The 23700-nt window shown below is 36.1% G+C and overlaps 1 protein-coding gene across 1 annotated transcript in view; it reads left to right on the forward strand.

Moving 5' to 3' along the window:
• Positions 1-23700, forward strand: part of SEC62 (SEC62 homolog, preprotein translocation factor) — a 29658-nt gene that overhangs the window by 1422 nt on the left and 4536 nt on the right. The window contains exons 2-7 of the mRNA XM_032225176.1: positions 11004-11112; positions 13780-13885; positions 15496-15706; positions 17210-17302; positions 20058-20118; positions 22348-22467. Coding sequence (XP_032081067.1) covers positions 11004-11112; positions 13780-13885; positions 15496-15706; positions 17210-17302; positions 20058-20118; positions 22348-22467 — 700 coding nt within the window. The remainder of the gene's footprint in view (positions 1-11003; positions 11113-13779; positions 13886-15495; positions 15707-17209; positions 17303-20057; positions 20119-22347; positions 22468-23700) is intronic.

The raw sequence follows: 23700 nt of genomic DNA on the forward strand, positions 1-23700 counted from the left end.
TGCCACGGTTGTTAAGGGAATCGTTGTTCTTAAGTTAGTAACCTGGTTGTTGAGTAAATCTTGTTTCTCCATGGACTTCAGTTCTTAGAAGGTCAGAAAAGGGGATCACACAACCCCGGGACCTTTCAACCATCATAAATATGAGTCAGTTGCCAAGCAGTTGAATGTTGATCGCGTGACTATGGGAATGCTGCAATGATCGTAAGTGTGAAAAATGGTCATAAGTCAGTTTTTCCAGCGCTGTTGTAATTTTGAACAGTCACTAAATGTATTGTTGTAAGTCAAGGACTACCTGTATAATCTTTCCTGCAGCTCAGGAGCTCATCAAGGAACGTGTATTGTTCTTGCTCCCAATTTATGCTGCCAACAGGTGGTCCTCAATTTATAACAGTTCCATTTAGTGACCGGTTGGAGTTACAATGACCCTGAAAAATGACCACTTTTTACATGATCATTGCAGTATCTCCGTGATCAAAATTCAGATGCTTGACAGCTGACTCGAGTTTATGACGGTTGCAGTGTCTCAGGGTTATGTGATTACCTTTTGGGATCTTCTGACAAGCAAAGTAATGGGGAAGCCAGATTCACTTAACAATCATGTTATTAATTTAATAACTGCAGTGATTCACTTAACAACTGTGGTAAGAAATGTCATAAAATGGGGAAAAATGCACTTAGCTATCTCTCTCAACAAGAGAAGTTTTGGGTTTAATTATGGTTGTAAGTTGAAGTCTACCTGTATATTTAAGGCTGAATGGTCGAAAAGTGACCCAAAGTTGCCCGCCCATGGAGCTTTACACCTGAATGGACAGCCAACTTCTTATCTTCAATATGAATTCAGTTTCTGAATTTTCCTTACGTTTATATACATCCTCTAATGTAGTTGTACAGAGAACAAGTCTTTGATGTAATGACAGTGCATAAACAAGTGGTTTTTCCTATGACACTTGCATTATTTTTAGTTTATTGTCATGAGAGGGGCAAAGCAGGTGTTTTTCTTAATTCAAGTCCAGTGCTGTTAAACCTATTGTTATATCAGTTAGCATCTTTAAAGGACTCTTACTTATTTCTAAAATAAACTTAAGTTTAAGAAGAAATTTTAAAGCAGAATGCTGTGTGCTGAAGTGATAAAATTAGAATAGAAAAACAGTTGGAAGGGACCTTGGAGGTCTTCTCGTCTAACATTCTTCATAGGCAGGAATCCCTATACCATTTCAGACAAATAGTTGTCCAATCTCTTCTTTAAAATTTCCAGTGTTGAAGCATCCACAAATTAAAAACTTCAGCCCTTTCCCCATATGTGATTCTAATAAAAGATGTGCCAGATATTGAAAATACTATCTAATTTGCTCAATCGTGTTTACGTATAAGCAGTATGCATTAATTAACCTTTGGCAGCAACTAGAAAATTATATCAGAATGGTTATACTTTCATTCAGATGCTGTAGGTATGCAGTATGTATACATGTAATAAATAATAAATACTTGAGAAATATAATTGGATATGATTTCAACAAAATTACCTCAACAAAATTCCAAAAGTACCTGTAGATTGTGATTCTAAATTTGCTCTCTGCTCTCCATACATTTGTTGTTTGTTGATTTAAGCATTGTAGTAATGAAGTACTAATAAGAAACTACTAGGAAAACAATAAACAGTGAATATGCATCTATCTTTTACATTCTTTTATTGATTTAATAATTTATATTAGTAAAAAATGGATTAATAATTCAGTGGTCTTTATTTCCTTATATCTGAAATTAGAGAATATCATCTCATAGGATCCTATAAAGTGTATTTTTCTGTCGAAATGCTGGTCATGTGGAATATGACTTTGTTATCTTCTCAGAAAAGACGTTTTCCCAGGCCTGGTGTCCAAAGGTTAATTCAGCCTAGTGGGTTGGTTGCTGTTTTCCTCATTTGTTTGTCTTTGCTTTTGGTTATTATTTGATTTGCATTTGGTACTTTCCATATTCTTTTTTAAACTTTAATTTAATTTCCAAATACAGACCAGTTTCTTTCACAGCTGAATGTTAACATATTTTACAATGCTTTTTTCATCAGTTGTTTCTTGACCTTATTTTCTGTCTTCATCACCCATCACATTTCTGTCCCTACAGAGTGGAATCTTGTTTTGTCATCATTATGACACACGTCATGTATATAGTGGACCAAATTTCTTCTGCAATTCATATCATTTGTTTATGAATGTCATTAGTCAATGTAAATATGTTTGTGCAATTGATGAGAATGACATAAATCCTGAGGACTCCCTGCTTTCTTATTCAATGGATATTCCTGAGTGCCTTTCTCTAATTAGTCCATTAAAATGAGCTTTAAAGTATACAGAACATAATTTCTTATCATGCCACTCAATTAAAATAGGATTACTCTTACTTTGGGATTAATGTCACCCCAGTCAAGTGCTATTTTAAAAGTCCATGGAAAAATATCAGCATAATGCTATAGAATGCTTGCATGAGGCTAAGTATATACTATATCTCCAGTTTCTTAATACACTTGCAGAGATCTTAAAAGTTTTACAATTTTGTAATTTTAAAAAACACTATGTTCTATTTTGTGTAATAACTTATTTGAGTTAATCAGTTATATAAGAAAAAGCTGATCATCTCACAATTGAAAATCTTGATGTTTCAAGTACCCACTAGTACTTTAGGTAGATGATGCCTTAAGAAAAAGACTAGGTCACTTTATGTATTTACCCATGCAAGAAAGCAACAGCACAATCTGTTCTCAGAGATATTTTTTGCTTCTAATGCTTTCTGTAATGAAATAAAGTTCCTGAAGGAGCCAGGTTTCAATGATTTCCTATTTGACTTAAATGTCCTTTAAACTATACATTCTGTTCTTTTCAAGAATTAAAGAAAAGCTATGAAGTCCAGATAAAATCAGATAAATGCAATATATGCACTTAGCTTATTTTTAACACATTTCTGTTTAAGTTGTTAAGAGTAGACAATTTAGAGAAAAGGTCATTTTATTTTTATTCTTGCAAAAGGATTATCTTGAAGCTTTGATTTGACAATTTATGGATACAGTATTTGTTTCTTTATCAAATTTAGAACCCACCCATTTCTCTCACAGGGACTCTAGGCAGTGTACAAAAAATAAAAGCATACAAACTGAATATAAACATTTAAAATAGAGGCAATAATAGTTAAAATTAAACATTAAAACTTAATTAGAAGGTTAAGTTGATGTTTTTATCCTTTTTATTTGTGCTAATCTAGAACTAATCAATGACAGGATGAACTACTCAAACATCAAAATTTAAAAAATAAATGAGGAAATGTGGAAAAAACAACTTGAGTAAGAAATACATAATACTATTTGACTTATCAAGCCTAATATATTTAATGAAGAAGACAATTAGCCCAGCACTTGCAAAGTAAAACTTGTAGGAAGTATAACTACTATCTGTGATAAGGCGTATACAATAATAAAGAAGCGATAAATACTTTACACCTGAAATCAAAGTATTGACAATAAAGACAATAACATTGGAATGCACAAAAAACAGAAATCTAGGAAAGTCTGCAAAACTTCTAATTTTATATAGAAATAGATATATGATTTGTCAAATATTATTAGCATGTCAAAGTAGAAAATAGTATATTGTTACTTTAATTTGATTACTCAAAATACTTTCACAGATTTATATAGAGAAATATTTGAAAACCAGATCCAGTTTGTTACACATTTTCAGTTACTTGTTCCTCCTTATCGGAAACAGTCCTGTTCTGTTTACCCACACCAAATTCTACGAAGCACAGTGCTTCTTCTAAGCAAACACATAATTATTGCACCTCTGTTTTGCCTAGCTGAATGTGAATTCCATCCAATATTCACCACTAGATTTTTAACTAAGTTCATTTACAAAAAAATTAGCTTGTGCCAAAAAGCTTCATTACATCTTGTAGAATATAAGATAATATTCTGGACATAATCTATCTGAATATTAAAAACAAGAATTAGATTATCCCTATGAATCTTTATATTTAAACCTATAACAATGTATTAATTGTGTTTGCATCCATTATACCTTGTGATTTTTTATGTTTTATGCCTATATTATAAGTGGTATACATGTATGCCACACATTGGTGCACGTTTCAGGGAAGAGTTGAGAAAAGACCTACATTTCAGAAACAATGATTTTCTGATAGAATTTATATATATTTCATATCAAGCCCCATTGATGTGGTCTCTACATTAGAGGAGGCATCCCTGTAAGCACGAGCTTTACAATCATTGCAAAGCCAGTGCAGAGCTAAATATTTGCAGCTTTTTGTATTAATACCTTTTGCAAATATGGAGTTGCTGAGACTAGTACACACGAGAATTGGGAAATATATACACACTGAGATACTAGAAAATTGTCTCTATTGCTCCACTTTTAGATTGTGCATACCATCGTTATACTGATTGTGAATCTGAGATGTAGCTTTTCTTTTAATATGCAAAAATATGTTCAAAATGAGTTCAAAAACCCATTGCACTTTTTTTTACTTTTGCGTAACAGTATGTTTATATAGTGTTTCTAGTAATTCTAAGTAATTTAATAACTGTAGCCTTTGTCAGCCATTTCGAATTCTGAATTATTTTCAGGTAACCTGTCAAAGAAATCTACTTTGACTTTGCCCACTTTTGACTGCCTTGACTTAATCTCCTTATTAGTATAGGTATGGTATAATAATACATCATTGTATTTATATATTTTAAATTATATATTACTCAATAAATCTATGAAAGATAATCTTTCAGATTGCTTATTCTGAAAAATATAGAGGCTCTGGCAGCGGGAAGCAGCTTCATAAAGCAGCATGATACTGCCATTTCAGTTTCTCTGAGGTGGCAACCTTTAGTCCAGGTTCGTCTGGTGCACCAATTGCGGCCCTATTTGGATCGGGAGGCACTTCAAACGGTTACTCGCGCCCTTGTCACCTCAAGGCTGGATTATTGCAACGCGCTCTACATGGGGCTACCCTTGAAAAGCGTTCGGAGACTGCAGCTAGTCCAGAATGCGCTGCGCGAGCGATATTGGGTGCACCGAGGTACACCCACGTTACACCTGTCCTCCGCAAGCTGCACTGGCTACCAATTGGTCTCTGGGCGCAATTCAAGGTGGTGGTTATTACCTTTAAAGCCCTACATGGCTTAGGGCCAGTGTACCTTTGAGACCGCCTACTGCCACATACCTCCCAGTGGCCAGTAAGATCCCACAGATTGGGCCTCCTTCAGATGCCATCAGCCACAGTGTTGGCTGGCGGGCCGGCCCCCGGAGGAGAGCCTTCTCTGTGGCTGCTCCGACTCTTTGGAATCGGCTACCTCCAGAGATCCGGACCATACCCACTCTCATGGCCTTCAGGAAAGCTGTAAAAACTGGCTGTTCCAGCAGGCCTGGGGCTGTTGACCTCACTGTTGAGGTCCAGCCCCGATTAGAATGAATGTATGTGGTGGTGTGATTTTAAATTGTTTTTTTTTCGCTTTTTGTAAGCCGCCCGGAGTCCTTCGGGCGGCATATAAATTTTATAAATAAATAAATAAATAAGTTATCTGGGGTGGCATCCTCTAGTCCAGTCCTCCTCCAACTTGTAGGTTGCAGTTCCCAAAGGTTACACATTTTAGGTTGGGCGCAAAAACTGGAGTACCAATAAAGGTGAATATTTGTAGCTCAGGGTTGAAATGAGGGGTCCTTGGTGCTCTCTGAGCTTGCTTGTTTACTTGCAGACATTTCATTACCCTAACTAGGTAACATTATCAGTCCCTGGTGATGTTACCTAGTTAGGGCAATGAAACATTTGCAAGAAAACAAGCAAGCTCAAAGAGCACCAGGGACCCCTCAAAAACTGGAGTCCTACAAAGCCGTTCTTCAGGCTTTTCTCCCTGTCCTCACCTGGACAAACTTGATAATCAGCTTGTCCTGATAGAGCAGAAAGGAAAGAGCAGAGCTTAGTCTGCCAAAGCACTATCTGGCCTCATGGCTATGAGGGGGTACTACTCTGAAGTGCACTAGGAGTTGCTTGGTTTTGACCCCCCGCCCCCAAAAGATGCCTCAGCTTGGAGCAGTTAGAATAGCCAGACCCTGACGACCACTATGCACCTTGAGATCTGAGAACTGTACAAAAAGGGTTGCTGCTATCCATTGCTACTGGCCTTAAGGTTCCATCTTGCTGCTTTGTTCCAGAACAGGGGTGTCAAACTCAAGGCCCCGGGGGCCAGACCCAGCCCGTAGGGTTCTTAGAACTGGCCAAGGGGCTGCCCTGGAAACAATGAAAGACCAGCCTGCGGTGCCTCTGCCAGCGAAAATGGAGCTCTGGCGGAAGCCATCACAGTGAAAAACTGAGTTTGGGAGCCCATTTTCACTGGCAGAGCGCTCGGGTCACCACAGGCACCGCAACACGAGTGATGTTGAACTGGCCATGCCCCCCCAGCCCCTGAGGTCAAACACAACCCTGATGCGGCCCTCAATGAAATTGAGTTTGATACCCCTGCTCCGGAAGGTCACCTCTGCTTCCCTGCCCTACCCTGCTCTACCTCCCCTTGGAATTCCATCTGCATCTAGAGAGACTTTGCTTTCTGATCAGGACAGATTTTAGTAAGCAGAAATTGAGGCAGTGGAGAAATAACAAATGATACAGATTGCAGCGCTTTATTACAAAGCCAAACTGAAATTTCTCAAGATTTTCTCTTTCAAATTAGCTGCTTCCGGTATCTTTACATACATACAGGGTATAATATAATTATAAAAGCAAACGAAGCAACCAGAGACTTGACTGACTTTGAAAATCTTTTAAAGAAAATGTGGCGCAATTGCTAGGCTTCATTTATAAGCTGCTGCTGAAGTACTGTATAACTCAGAAAACGAACAAGTTAAATAGTGTGTGATTATATGCAACAAAAGAAAAATATTAAAGTTACAGTAACTGCAGAATCATAGTAAAAGAAAATTGATATAAAATGCTTTACTGACAGTGAATTATTTCAGTGTTGATTGTTAAATTGACAAATTGTTTCCTAAAAACAGTTGGAAAAGTAATGATTCTAAAAGTTGAAGTCCCTTTCCAGCCTTCCGTATTTTATTAAATACTACTAAACTATTTATATTTCCATAAAGTATAACCAACTAGCTTTGTGCATGCCAATAACCCCTAAGGATATTGGTAGTAGAAACCCTACTCTGCGCTTTTCATTGGAGAAAACATACATTTTCTCGTGTGGAAGAATGGCAAATCAAATTGTGGGAGTGTACCTCAATGTCCAAAATAACCTTGAATTTGTAAAAACAATTTTGATACTGATTTTAATTTAACATTCAAACTCTTTTTCCACTATAAGATCACCCGTGGGTTATACCACGTCAAAAACATGGATTTCTATTAACATTTTAAAATTCAAAGCTTGGATTCTCCACTAATAAGGATAGATTCTTATTGATTAGATAAGTATCTTTTCTTTTTGACATTGATGCTGAATTAATTCTATTGTTGATACTTACATATTAACTTAATTTTAACATTGATCTAAAATTATACAAGGTATTTAAATATTAAAAACTAATTGTTACTTTGAAAACTATTCATTTTACTCGATTTTATGAAGCTTAAATATCTCTTGATCACTTTTGTGCTTCCTCCCTCTTCTTGCATGTTTTTGATTCCATTCTGTCTCTGACAGCAATCATTACTGGTGTTGAAAGAGCATTGTTCACAACCTTTGCTGGTGTCAGGTGCTGATTTGGGACATTCAGGCCATACCATGTGGTATTATGTATACAGAATTTACATTCATGTTGCTTTGTCAGACAGCGATCTGAGCTTTCCTTTCTAGTTGGCTGAAACAAGCCATCAGGCAGTTTGTCCAGGCAGAGCAGAAAGAAATCCCCAGGTTACAGTCCTATAGAGTTCTGGTTTTATATGTGGATGCCCAATTATATTGTTCATTTTAGAAGGTTCACCTTATAGCACTGCAAAATGTAAGACCTTGCGGTAAGCTGTTCCTCTGAATTTCCCAAAGAGGATAGAGCAGTGTCTATTACATAACTTTCTTGGACTCCCAAAATAGCCTTTTGCTTCAAATGTAGTAAGGAAACCTGCAAAAAGGCTTCCCTCAAGTGCCAGTCTAATTGTCTAATTAGGAAAAGAACTTGGCATCTAATTCTTTGCTTTGAGCAGCAAATTGCTTTGGATGGATTCCTCCCTCCCCCCCCCCAAACTTTATTATTTTTTACAAATAACTCAAGGCAGCAAACATATCCAGCACACCTTCCTCCTCTTATTTTCTCCACAATAATCCTCAAAGGTTGAATTGGGCTGAAAGAGACTGACTGGTCCATGGTCACCTAGCTGGTTTCATGGCTAAGTCAGGATTAGAACACATGGCTTGTTAATTAGCAACACTTGCATCCATGTATATGCTATGGATATTTTTAATATGACCATATTTTTAATATGACCATCTTGATTCTAATATTCAAGCAGTAGATTCAAGTACTTTTATACATATGAACTAAGTGTCAGTTAAGTCTTCAAACCTTTTAACTAGATCACTTTTTTTGTAATCCTTTCCTATTGCACCATTCCTAAACATCCTCTAACCCAAAAAAAGGATGTTAACATACTGAGGTGAGTTTGTAAGAGTGTTGAGCTATGATAACACTCCTTCCTATTTTACATAACCATATTTCCTTATCCATGCTGGCTTGCACAGTGAAAAATATAGCTTGCTCGTCAGCTAGTAGTTTCATTACCTATTCTGCAACTGTAAGACCACCTTTGTTAGGTGCAATAATATTGACACTGGACGTCTTTGTTTTTTCCCACTGCACAAAGGCTCCATGTGGGAAGTTGTAGGTGGAACTCCTGAAGGTACACCTCTGTACAAGCCACGGCTTCCTCCTGATCTGTGGCAAAATGAGCTGGTTAGTAATTTTGTGTGGTGAGGTATTGGGTGTTAATAGAAGCTGGCATGCCATATGATTTAGTAGGTGGATTCTCACGCATATTTTTTATTCTTCAGTGTTTCCAGACAGTGTAAATGTGTAGTCAGAACTCTGGAGTGAAGCTTTGCATACTTGCAAATCTAATGCCCAATATCTTATCTCCTCTGCCAGCTGTTACTAGTGTTGTCAAAAGTGTATTTAAAGCAGTAGTGGAGGTTTATTTTTGAATTGCCTATATAGAGATATTTGTTAGAATTGAGTCAGTCTTAATTATACATCATGTCTTACTAAAAAAAACCCCTAATAATGTTCATTGAGATAACAATGTACATTTTAAGTCCGATGACTATATACTGGAAAATTATTCCATATGAAAAAGGTTGAACAGTCGAGATATGGGAAAGTATAAACGATTAAATTTGTAATTCTTTTTTTCTTAATGTTTCATTACATTTTGCTTCATCCCTCTGTTGTTCTTGCTGTTGTAGAAATTTAGATTACAAGATATATGAGGCACATGGCTTATCATTTTTAATATTGTTAAGTAAGTGCATTTTCATATATACTGCTGTTTGAATAATAATTAACAAAATGTATCAGTCAGCTGGTTTCAGTAGAAGTAACTGATGAAGTGTTTATAACACTTCAGTATTCTTCAGCTGTATTCTTATTTTTATATAAAACAAATTTAACAGCTTTGTGATAACAATATTTAGTCCAGAGGTTTCATCAGATCCGCATTTAAACTGTTCAGATCATTAGATATTTATAGTAGAATTGGAAATTTCTTGTGGAATAAAGTTGCTCAGTAAATTATTTATAAATCTCCCAAATCCTCCATAACGCTTGCTAAGGTAGCCTCTCTTGCATAGTTTGGTTTGTATTAAAGAAGTAACGGGGAGAGGAAATTCTTTAATTTTTAATTCAATGATTCTTTATGTATTCAAACTGAATTTTGAAAAATTATTAATTTGACCTGTTAAATATAGTGCATGAGATTTGTGTCCTTATATAATAGTATTATATGGTATTATCAGTTTACAAAGTGAGAAAAGAAGTAACTGTCACCAATAAGCTTGTTTCACATGATTTGTATTTAAATGTAGACATTATTTAACAGGATTTCTGTGTGTCTGTATCATTGCCATACAATTAAGCAAGATTTGTTTAATGCTTTTACCATTTGGTTACTTGCTATTTTACTGCCTTTTTACTGGGAAATTGGAATAATGGTTAATGCTACTATTTTAGAATCTGGTGTTTAAGCTTTAACTGTTACAGTAAAAGTGCTCAAGTTTGCTTTTTTACTAAAATGTATGTATTTATTTATTTATTTATTTATTTATTTATTTGATATTTATAGATTGTACTGATGAGAGTTATCAGTCAAAAGTGCCATAAATTAAAATATAACTAAAACAGTCATATAAGAGTCACTTTATAGGGGAAATGGGCAGCAAACAAATGTAATAAATAAATAACTGGTAAAGCATACAGTAAAAAAAGAAAAATGCAGCCAGATAGTCATAACTAAATTTAAATAATCGTAACTAAATTTAAACCTGTAGCACATAAAACATACAAAATCACTGGTGACACATTGAAGCATTTGAAAATCTTCTTATTTAAAGATCAAACAGTGGCAGTTGAGTTCAGGTAGATACAGTATTCCATAGTACAGGAAATTATTATTTTATTTCCATTATTATCATGGAAAAAAGCCTGGTTCTGCGATTTCAGTTTTGAACTCCTTAGGGAAGAAACAAAGAACTATAAATTTGCCATAACAGGGAAGAGACTTAAGAACGTATCTTATGGATAGTGAGTATATCAGAGAAGGCATTTAGGCTTCAGAAGCCTTGGAAAGTTGATTGATAAGCTCAAAGCCTCTGCTTTCTCAATCAGTCTTGGTCAGTATTTCTGAACAATTATATTTCATATACATTTGAAATCTGTGAAAATTTGTAAGAAGTTTCATAAATTCTGAATTCAAACGAAAATGTTCAACTGAAACATATTTCCTTCCTTTCTTTTTTATAGGAAGTGGGAGAGCCATTCAAAGAAGAGAAGGCTGTTGCTAAATACCTGCGCTTCAACTGCCCCACCAAGTCTACCAACATGATGGGACACAGAGTTGATTATTTCATTGGTAAGTTGATTATTGTGTGTACCTACATAATGAAGCTACCTCATTGTCAGAAGTTGTACGACTTAAGGGATTTTGCAATTGAGTGTTAGAAGCAGCTGCATGAGAGAATAATCCCCAGTAGACACAGTGGAAATTGTTAAAACAATGCAGGATGTTTCAAAACCTAAAAATAATGTGTGGACTGCGCATAAAAAAATAATAATAATTTGATAGGAATTTTCTTTCATTCTATTTCCTGAAATCACTTGGTATAATTCTAATATAAAACTTTAATCTGTGTATACTATGTATACTTTTCTCTGATTCTTTCCTAATATTTGCATTGCTTATGAAAAAAATGTTCAATAAAAATTATTTATTTTTAAAGAGATTGATCAAAGGCCTTCTAATCCAACATTCTTTAGCAGACAGTGACTAATGTGTTACCTTTAAGAGGCTAAATAGCACTGTTTTGTGCAGACAGAAGTGGCGTTGTGGGAGATGGAACAAAGGGTTATCAACAGCTAGGAAGACTGGAGAATGGTTACCTTAAAGCAGGGGTGTCAAACTCGATTTCATTGATGGCCGCATTACACTTATGTTTAACCTCAGGAGGCTGAGGCGGGGGTGCATGGCCAGCTGAACATCACTCATCAAGGCTCCCTTTCCAGCCACAACAGCCTCCTGCAGCCCTCTGTCAGTGAAAACGAAGCCCGGGAGTCTGTTTTCACTAGCAGAGGGCTGCAAGAGGTCATCGTGGCTGGAAATGGAGTCCAAGAGGCCTGCATGTGGCCCTCCTGAGCTCCGTTTTCGCTGGCAGAGGCACCACGTGTTTTCGCTGTTTCCAGGGTGGGCCCGTGGGCCACATCTAAGCACCCTGCAGGGCAGATCTGGGCCCCGGGCCTTGATACCCCTGCTTTAAAAGATGTGCCACCCATGGAATTGAGATGGACTCCTTGGGATGGGAGAAGACGAGGGTCATCCAGACCAAGGGGATTTGAGCCAATGAAACACTGGTGATGAAAATGAAGAAGAAGAAGAAGAAAAAGAATAAGTATATAAGACCAGAGGCGGAAAGTATGTTTTGCTGAGACATCAGCAGAAGCTGAAGACAAAGAGGAAAGGAAGTCATTGGGGAAATTGAAGGTAGATGCGCTGCTGCCTGTGCCATACTGTGAATTGCTGCTCATAAATCCAGAAGGAACAGTTTAAACCAGATTGCAGGTAGTATCGACTGACAATACTTCACTTAGTGACTGTATGATGTTATGATGCTGAAAAACGTAACTTATGACCGTTTTACGTCCTGGATCATGTGATCAGCTTTTTGCAACCTTCTGACAAGCAAAGTCAACAGAAAAGCCAGATTCATGTCACCACCATGTTACTAATTTACCAACTGCAAGGATTCGCTTAACAACAGTGTCAAAAAAAGTTGTAAAATTGGTCAAAACTTACTCAACAAATGTTTCACTTAGCGACATAAATGTTGGGCTCAATTATAGTTGTAAGTTGAGGACCACCTGTAGTTGATTACGAAAACAAAGGAAAGATGTAAAATGCTCCTTCTGCCCAAAAGAGAGTTGCTTAATACTCATTACATGTCACAGATGGAGAAAAAGACAGAAGAATTTAAAATATGATTTTACTATAAATAGGGCTTACCTTTGAGCATTACCTGTACCTGGAATTCTTTTGTAACAAGTTCATTATTTTTTGTTACACACATACACACACACGCACATACACACCAGTTGTGGGTTCCGGATCCCATTGCAACCGGGACACTGCAGTGGGGCCCAGCGTCCACTATGCAGTGCGTGCTTGCGTACTTACCGCGACGAGAGAGGGGGGGAGGGGGAGAGGGAGAGGGAGGAAGAGAGGGAGAGTATATTTAATATAGATTTGTGTTTTTAAATGTCCTTTGGATCTACTTTCACCTTTTTTTTCTTTCTTTTTTTACTGAGAGAAGGTATATAGCAGCCTTGTCCTGTTTTTCATACCCAGATATATATATATTTTGGTCCAAAATCTGAGTCACCAAAAGATTCTTGGGTTTGGTTCTGGTAAGTCATGGTGATTCAGAACTTTTAGACAGAACCAGCCATATAATTTCATGCTGACGCTATAGGCAATAACAACAAATTTCAGTTTTGCCATAGCAAAAGCTTGATAATGGAACTATGTTAAATTGTTTGGACTTTGAACATAATAGCCTCTATCCACAGAGCATTTCTGTTTTTGTGGTCATTCCTAAAAGGTATTAAATATTTTAGTTAATGATTTGTCAAAATTTGTATTTGACAAATACAAAAAAAAATCTCTCCCATTTAATAGATATTCTGCTTTAACAGACATCATTTCCCCTGTATTTTTTTTAAAATATTTCATTTACTACCCCTTTTTAATTTGCATGGAAGATTCTTTTCTGATATTGGGAGACGGGGGGACGGGGACGGGACCATGACACATGCCAGCCAAGTTTTTACATATTTTTGATATCTCTAATTTTTAGTTCAAGACAAAATGTGGCAAATGCTAGTTATTCTCCGTAGTGTCCCTAGCCCAATCTAGCAGTTTCTAAGTGAAAGCTGGCCCAACTCATGCACTGGGATCAAATAATCTTAAAGGTCAACCACATTTTTATGCTCAGCGCTCTTTTGAAAGTTTTCTGTCTTTCTCAATTAGCTTCCAAAGCTGTGGATTGCCTTTTGGATTCCAAGTGGGCAAAAGCCAAGAAAGGAGAAGAAGCTCTGTTTACAACTCGAGAGTCGGTAGTGGATTATTGTAACAGGTAAGTATCCTGGTATTTGAAAGTTATTGCAAACGTTGTGAATATTGCTAAATATATGTGTATAAATATAACTATAGTGAGAGCTAGTTAGTGTTAAGGCATAAGCCAGAAATCAGAAAATTATGAGTTCCAGTCCCACTTTACACAAAGGCTGCTAGGTGACATTGGGCAGGTAATTTCTTCAACTCTAGAAAGATGGCAATGGCAAGTACCTTACCTTGCAAGCAGTTACATTGCAGGGCAATGTCCAAGCTATTGTTGAGAATTGGACACAATTGAATGAAAGAAAATACATCTAGATAACAGTACACAAAAGATCCTTCAGCAAAGTATGTGTGCTGGTTTGCGCCGGATGAGATGAAACGGGTGACTTCCATTGCTTTCTCTTTTGCTGCAGCTCCCAGTCTTCATTTTCAGTTTCCCCTTGACCCACCAGGACAGCTTTGGGGAGTACTCCAAAGAGAAAAGTTGGGTTTATAAAACTTTGCTCTTTCAACAGCATCTTTGGGCAGGCATGTTTGAATTTAATCCAGAGTGTGTTAAAACAGACTAATTGAAATCTGTTTTTAATTATACTATGCTCAGTTAAGTTAGGAAAATGGTTATGGTTGTAGAAATAACGCACGATACTCTTAAATTGGTAACTGCACCTCAAAGGCTGAGTTTTCAGAGATTATACGAGTTGAAGAAAAGGTGTTCAGTGAGCCGTTACTTAAATGTTTATGCTTTGTAGAAGTAAAAGGAGCTGTTCATAAAGGACAATGTTGAAGAAACTGGTTTTTATCATCACATTGTCTGAGGAATTCCTTTGCTCTTGGATTAGGTAGGGTAGATTGTCAAAATAGGACCATTGTAAAATGATTTTTAATGTGGATGACCCTATACATGTAATTAATAGTACACATACATAAAGGTAAAGGTTCCCATGCGTACTAGTCATTCCCGACTCTAGGGAGCAGTGCTCATCTCCGTTTCAAAGCCGAAGAGCCAGCGCTGTCCGAAGACGTCTCCTTGGTCATGTGGCCGGCATGAGTAAAAGCTGAAGTGTACAGAACGCTGTTAACCTTCCCACCAAAGTTGATCCCTATTTTTCTACTTGCATTTTTACATGCTTTCGAACTGCTAGGTTGGCAGAAGCTGGGACAAGTAACTGGAGCTCACTCCATTACGCGGCACTAGGGATTCGAACTGCCAAACTGCCGATCTTTCTGATCGACAAGCTCAGCATCTTAGCCACTGAGCCACCGCGTCCCTTTATACACATACATATTTATTGTAAAAAAGTAACCAGTTGGAAATGTGAATGTTGTAAATATATGTTTATAGAAAGATAGATACATTTTTAGATCTTTTCTTAATCACATTTCCAAGATGATTTATAAAATAGTTCTATATGGAGCCAAGCTCAAAATCTTTTCCAAATACTGTCTTTTAATGATTTTTAAGGATATGTATGTATGGTTTGCTAGATTGTAGAGAATCTGTCAAGAGAAATAGTAATTAAAACCAGCAGTTTGCTTGGTCAGAGCTGTATTTCAAAAGCTACAGTCCTGTATAATTCCACTGTGTATTATCTGTCAAATAAAAGGCCTTTTGAATTCTCTTTCAAGACTCCTAAAGAAGCAGTTCTTTCACCGAGCACTAAAAGTGATGAAAATGAAACCCGACATAAAGAAAGAAAAGGAAAAAGAGAAAGAGAAAGGAAAGACTGAGAGTGGAAAGGAAGAGGAGAAGAAGAGCAAAAAAGATAATGGGAAAGAAGAAAAAGCTAAAAAAGAAAAAGAAAAGAAGAAGGATGGTGAAAAAGAAGAAAGCAAGAAGGTGAGTGCAGTTCCTCGCGCTCAGCTGAGATCAAGCTGTACTAGAAGAAATTTATTTAGTTAAGATGGAACCTTAATTTTAAAGCACATAAAAATTAAACCAGGACTCAATATGGATCTTTGCACTTAGATTTCCCACCCTGTTTTTTGTTTACTGCTTATAATAAGTCCACAGAACTTGTGTGTACCATTCTTTTCAAGTACATGTAGTAATATATTTTTTGAAAGCACTATTTGGAGCTCGAAACATTTGCAACATCATGGCAAATGTGACCCTGGAAAAAAGGGGATTAATTTACGGAGATGTGCAAAATTTTATTGTATGGAATTTTCTGATCACTCATTAGACCATCTCTGATTATATTGGGATGATCTATTTTAGGAGCATTTAGACAGGCCATTCTGAGGTGGTATATTCTGTGATGGTATATTTCATATCTACTTGTTAACCAAGTACAACTATGAAAAATTGGTGTAGTGTAATGAAACGTCAACCGCCCTACCTGTGTATTCACAGCAGAATCTTGTATTAGTTGAAATTTCCTAAATTTCATTAAAAGATAATCTACGCAGGCAACATTGTTTTAATCTTGACTCAACCTGCTTGTTACAGTACTTAAACTCGAATCACTGATAACGTATCTTCAAAAATAACAATAAATTCAAGGCATCTTGTTGACCATCTCTGCTTTAAGTGATCCTCATCAGTAGTGCTAGTTATCCATTTTTTAAAGGTGGTTGGTAATACATAGTAGTGAGAGATTTCATAGTAAATTTAAGCAAAATGAGTTTGAAACAGCCATTTTGAGTGTTCTCCGTTTGAAACAAAGTTATAGCATGATCTTGGAAGAAAACTGGGCAGTTTTGAGTGATAATGTTTCAAGCATTCCAGTCTTAGAAAACATCCATTTTGATTATCAAAAGCATGACATACAGAATGAATGCTTTGAAAGCTTTGTTTTCAGATCAGATCAAAACATTTGAGCTGTTTCAAATTTTGCTCCAGTGAGCATAGTCAGTTTGTTGTTTCAAAAGAATGCAGTTTGATTCATGGTTTAATAAAGATAGTCAATTAACAAGAGTTCACCATACTGTGTAACTTTGTGTTCTAAGGAAAAAAAGAGACTCAGTGGGCAGAACAAGCAGTGGGTACCTGATTGCATAGCAAATATCTAATATTAATTTTTGAGATCTTAATCTTTAAAATAAGATTAAGATTGCATAGTAAATATCTAATATTTATTTTTAACTAAGATTACGTTCCTTGATCTGTATAGAGCAAATGAAATGGGAAATTATGAATTTAAAGGTGTCTAACTTTAAAGATATCATAGCAGAAAGAATCCCATTTTTCTCCTGAAGTTAGGTGTTTCAGATAAATAATTAATAGAAATTAACAGAAATGAAAAAGGGCTTTTTGTATCTCTAAAATAATTTGAATAATTACTAGAAATATACGTATGAATTCTATTTCATTCTTCATGTTCCCATTATATATTGTTAGGATGAGACCCCTGGGACACCTAAGAAGAAAGAGACAAAGAGAAAATTTAAACTTGAGCCTCATGAAGATCAAGTCTTTCTGGATGGAAATGAGGTATGATATCTCTTCTGAAACTGTAATGTTTGTTGACATTTAATTAATCATCAGCTGATCTAAAAAAAAAACCCAATGTAGTGAGAAAACTTCTGGAAATTCCAAGGTTGTAATCTAGATGAAAAGTGTCGCCCTAAGAGTTAGGGATTGGTATTCAAAATCTATATATAAAATATGGTGTATTCTCTAGTATAATTGGATTCTTCTTGATGTGCTAGTATCAGATTAATAAGTAACAGGTGAAACTGGAAGGCATGGTTCTGTGTGAATAAATAAATTCTTTATTCAGGCCAACAGTCTTACATTAGCCTATGAATGGTAACACAGTTAGACAATAAACAGCACTGTATAAAAATATAATAGATAATAATATATAAGCAGCAGGCAATTATTTGCTACAGGTGTTGAGCTAGATTACCAATGTTGCTGTTGACCCCTTATCTGTTGCAAGACCCTCCATGTCACTGCATATGATACTATTATAGCAGACTATTATAGCATACATATAAATATGGATTCTATGTCAGTAAAAAAAAACCTAGATATAGTTCAGTGGATATAAAGAGTTTTATTTTCAGGAATAATTTTGTCAGATTCTTAAAATTATATTACATCTACCATAAGTGTAACATGTTCATTAGACAAGTTTTAAAGCCAAATGTTTACATTTTTATGATAACAAAATTGAATATGCACACTAATAACCTGTCACGTGCTTCCCAGAATGCCTATAGGCATCTCGTTTTTTTAAAAAACCCTAAAATTATTTTTTTCAGTAAATATTTATTAATAATCCTAATCCTGTATTGTGTGCAAAACTGAAATAATCATGCATTCTACTCAACTCAACTTATTTGTTATTTATTTATTAAATATATTTGCTGCCCATCACACCAAGGGGCCACTCTGGGTGGCTTACAACAATAAAAGGGGGGAAATGTAAAGATAACAATAGCAAAGGAATAAAACAATAAAAATAAACAATGAAAGTATAATATTATGAAAATTAAAAAGAATTCAATTATGACTGATTTTTCAACCTTTGTATATATCCCCGTGTTTCAACACATAACCCTTGGGATATGTATTTAACCATACATGTAAGTGATAGATATAGATTGTTTAAATGTTTTATGTTTATAATGTGTTTATGTGTTTTATGTTTTATGTTCATTTTATTGAGCCTTTAAAATGTGCATATTTTATTGCATACTAATTGTGTAATTGCCAAGAATCTGTCTTAGATCCAATGGTATGTCAAATAAATAAAGCATGTGCTATGTAATATTTCTAGGAGTAATGCTAACTGCAGGAAATGGGTGTATATGAAGAATCCATTACAATATTATTTCAGAAATAATACTGGTACTGTATTCATTGATAATACAGTCTTTGGTAGATAATGGTATTAGAACAGTAATCTGATATTCCCAATTGTCATGTAATCTCCTAAATATACTTTTATATTTGTAAAGTAAAGTTTATAGTTAGGAAGTTGTTGCAATTTTAGTTTTTGCTAAATTTCTCTTCGCTTAAAACAATTTTCTCTCCAGCTTGAATTGCATTCATTAAGCAAATAGTATTTAAGGCAGTGCAGTGTTTGAGTGCATGCTGAAAGCACAGATAGCATCTGTCCCAGAATTGCAGAGGAGAGCTATGGAATTCTTTTTCCATGTTTTGCAGGTTACTGGATCTATAATAGTGATAGGTTATCACATTTTCTTCATTCGGGGTACACTCTTTGTTGCATGTATTTTCCCCTGTTTCTTGCTCAGTGCATTTTTTGTAATGCTACAATAAATGTGAGGAATTGTGGCTGTCCAGTTTTAACTAAAAGCTGTTGCCAGCTTTGGAGCTTGATTTGAGGAAATTGAGCCAGAGAAAGAAGCTTTTCAATTTGACTTCTTAGAACTGGTATTCAGATGTTTAAAGTCTCTGAATCTGCTATTGTTATTAATATGAATTTACATTCTTCATGCATACATCTGATACCACTTTAATATATGCTGTTTCTTATTTGATTTATTTTTCTTTGCTTTGAATCTATTTCTGCTCCGTTGGCTAACTCTTTCAGTACTGTGAAAGGAGAAAAAATGTTTGATATGGCATTCCTAGTTTTACAGATTTTTATCTCTCCCCTTCTTTATTGGTTCTTTCCCCTTCATTGCCTTTATAAAGTGCTCCAAGATAAACTGGAACCTCATGATTATGTTTTCCGCATGGCCAAGTAGAATAGTGCACAATATCCATCTACGTAGTGGCATTATGAGTCTGGCTTTTTAAATATATGGATCACTTCCTATAAATTCACCCTTAGTTTATGTTTTCAGTATTATCAATAATAATGTCTCTTTCCTGAAAAATCAGGATTGGTACAAATCTTCTTATATATGAATCTGAAGGAAGAAGGTTTTCTTGTTTACCTAACAGATTTAGTTAGTTTGAATTTTATCCTATTTGAACAAACTCTCCAACAGCTTGCTACAGCCTTGTATATACAATTATATACAGCCTATATATTTCATATATGTTGATTGACACTGAAATGATATTTTCCTATGGAAAACAGAGCACTTGATTAGATTGAAATTTGGTCTTGTCCAGAAGAATTTTTCTTGTGTCTTTCTGTACCATGCTAGAAATTATCAAAATTAATGCTAGAAAATGATATATATATTCAGTTAGCTTTCTCATAAGCTATATTCTTTACCTTTCTAGATCTGGTTTAATTTTTGCACCAACATTCTCCTTTCAGGTATATGTATGGATCTATGACCCTGTTCATTTTAAAACATTTGCAATGGGCCTCATACTTGGTGAGTCAGAAGGAGCACTAATGAGTTAAATATCCAAACTTATAAACAAGCTGTCTGTTTCTTAACACATCTGTGTCTTTCCCAAGGGCCATTTTTTAAGTGTTTACTTGATTCATCAAAACTGTGTTGTACCACCTGCTTCAGAATCCCAGAACTGGTAAAGAATGAGAGGTGGGGGGGAACCCTGCACAAGTTGGTAGTAACCTTTTTTAAGAGTCTCAGTTAAATACTAGAATATAAAATATTGTTTTGAAGCAGTTGGAATATTGCAGTATAGTAGAGCCCCGGTTTTGTGACTTTTAGTTCGTGCCAAATGACATTTTCAAAAGAGCATTCTAGTGTGATGACAAGTAAACTAGAACTATCTAAATGCTGCAAGGGTTTCTTCTCACCAGTTTCTTCAGATGTGAGGAATTCTGTTAAGTAGCCCAGCTGCTTAGTTACATAAATAATAATTAACATATGCATTTAACACTGCTATTTTAGGAAAAAAATTATCATAGCACCTTTGCCAAACCACTTTTCCACTTTTCAGAATTGCTTCATGTTAAAGACAAGGGTGAGAATTGTTCCATTTCAAGTCTTACACCTATAGTCTATAATTACAAGGTTGATATTGAAATGGAATATGGACAATAGATACCTTTTCTCTCTATATCAATTTTCAGAGACGTTCTGTAATCTTAGAAAAGTGAGATGATTGCATGAATGCCACCCACAATATACTTATGGAATATGATTTCTGTGAATGTGAATGTTATTAATATGAATGAAATTAGTGTGGAGCCAGATCATTTTTTCCCCAAGTTCCAATCTATTCTAAAAGTGCGTGTAAAAGTATTTTCCCCATTCAGACTTTCTGAATTTTTGTGTGACTTTGTCACAGAATACTTTCAGAGTTTCCTGAGGGCATAATGAGTGTATAAAATACAAACATGTGGTGCTGGTTTCATTTATTGCATGAAGAAAGTTACCCAAAATGTAAACTGTGTCTGTGGCAAAATCGTTTCAATTAAAGAGATAATTAAGGCCCGTTGAGTGAGTACCTCTTTAAACAATCAGAGTCAGACCTCTATTTAAAGGTTAGATACTTAAGCTGCCCTCATTGCAATGAAGTTTTCACACATAGATTCTAAAGGCCCATAATTAGAAATGTTGGTCCAGTTACAAAATGAGCAGTGCATACAAACAAACCCTCAGCATTACGGAGTTAAAACAATTCACCAGTGAAGAACAGGCCAGAATTCCTCCTCGGTGAATTGAGTCACCGATTACTGGAAGTGTTTGTTTGTAATTATTGCAACTAAAGATGACACAACCAGTTACTGAATCTAAGGAGACAGTTACGTTTGCACACTTGCTCGTCAGTTGATTTTACAGAGGAAATAAATGAAGGAAAGTTGATACCTTTTTTCAGTCAGACTATCTATCTATCTCCCTCCCTCCCTCCCTCCCCCTCTCAGTAGGACCCAGCTACAGAAGTGAACCTATGCAAAAATTCAGAACAAAGGGCGATTTCTTTTTCACAGAACTTTATACCAGTTGTAGTACTTGAATACATAAGTAAATAAACTGAGGTCCAGGAAAAATGACCGAAAATGATGTTCTTGCTTCTAATCATTAGAGTGGTCTTGTTGGTTCTGAGAGAGCATTCTTCCACAAAGATCTGTTGGCCCAATCCCATTGAAATGGGGGGGGGGGGAAGGAAAACCACACCTCATTGACTATTTGAAAACCATTGTGCGGTCCTAAGATTTCATTTCCTGTACAAATAAAAGCAAATAACACAATAGATGGACCAGGTTATAAACAGTTACAATAGCATGTTCCTGAACATCCTTGATAGATATACAGATAGATATACAAACGTCCAAAACCAATTTTAAATTGCTCAGTAATTCTCATTTATATATACTGTATTTTTCGGAGTATAAGACTCACTTTTTTCCCTCAAAAAAGAAGCTGAAAATCTGAGTGCGTCTTATACAATGAATACAGCATTTTTTGCTTCCCGAAATGGCCGTGCATAGCTTTTAGGAGCCTTGCAGAGTGCTCCTGGGGGCTGGGGAGGGCAGAAATGAGCGAAAAACGGGCCGTTTTCGGGAAGTCTGCAGAGTGCAAAAACTTTTTTTTTTAATTTGCCTCTTCAAAACCTTGGTGCGTCTTATACTCCGAAAAATACGGTATATATATATATATATCCATAACTAACTATCTATCTTTTAACAGTGACTGCTGTTATAGCTGCCACTCTGTTCCCACTGTGGCCTGCAGAGATGCGTGTGGGAGTTTATTATTTGAGCGTAGGTGCCGGCTGTTTTGTGGCAAGCATCCTTCTCCTGGCAGTTGGTAAGTTGTTGGTTTGTTCCTCCTTCCATGGCCCATCTTGATCACTTTTTCAACCTCTTTAAAGTGCCCGGTCTGCATATTTCTTCAATGGCCACTGTATGTCAGCATTGAGCTGGCTGCAAATGAGCTGCTTTTGAGCTATATAAAGTAATTCGGATATGCCAGTTGCTTTTTCTGTCTCATGGGATAAACTAAGTGCACCAATCCCGAGAGAGGACTTGATTGCTTTTGCAACCATGATTTTTTTTAGGAGTCGTGCATAATATTCTTCTATTAGCTTTGCTGCTGTCCTAGGATTTTTTTTTTTACCTTTTTCCTCTCTTGTTATCAATTAGCTGTACTGAGACAGCATAAAAAGTGTCTGGTATGGCATGGCTTAGAGGTTAGATCAGGGGTCCCCCAAACATGGCAACTTTAAGACTTGTGGATTTCAACTCCCAGAAAGCATAGCTGGCTGGAGAATTCTGGGAATTGAAGTCCACAAGTTTTAAAGTTGCCAAGTTTGAAGACCTCTGAGCTAGATAGTAGCTTGCAAATCCATTTATAATATTCTCTGTTCTCTATTCATAATTCTGAAGTATCTCTTTATTTCAACCACCTCCGGGGATGAGGTTGGGGGGTAACGATACAGTCCTGTAGCAATTACCTGCTTCGTTTCGATACTTGAATTTATTTGAGCTCAAAACAATTTGGATCAATTTAAATGGAAAGTAGGCCTTAAATATAGCAAAACAAACAAAAATCAGTAAAACATGGTGCTTCTCTGAGATCACGCATCATTCTAATTACTTATGCATTAGTAATTGCAGACAAATATACTGCTTCATAGTGCTTTACAGCCCTCTTTAAGCGGTTTACAGAGTCAGCATATTGCCCCCAACCATCTGGGTCTTCATTTTACTCACCTCGGAAGGATGGAAGGCTGAGTTCAACCTTGAGCCGGTGAGACTCGAACTGCAGGCAGCCGAAGTAGCCTGCAGTACTGCATTCTAACCACTGTGCCACCATGGCACAAAGAGCAAAGAGTGTTCAGTTCAGACTTACAAAATGATGGATCCAAATGTTTACCTTCATGCTGAACTGCTGTTGCTGACCCTTTGTACCAAATTCCTCTAGAATATCCTCTTTCCCTCCGAGATGAGATTTAAGCCCTAGGAGTAGTCCTCAAGTTCGTGACCCGTCAAAACCGCGGTCCACAAAAGCGCGCTCGACGAAAGCGCGCATTTGACGTCA

Source organism: Thamnophis elegans, chromosome 10 (genome assembly GCF_009769535.1).
Source record: "Thamnophis elegans isolate rThaEle1 chromosome 10, rThaEle1.pri, whole genome shotgun sequence".
In the NCBI taxonomy this organism is placed as follows: domain Eukaryota; kingdom Metazoa; phylum Chordata; class Lepidosauria; order Squamata; family Colubridae; genus Thamnophis; species Thamnophis elegans.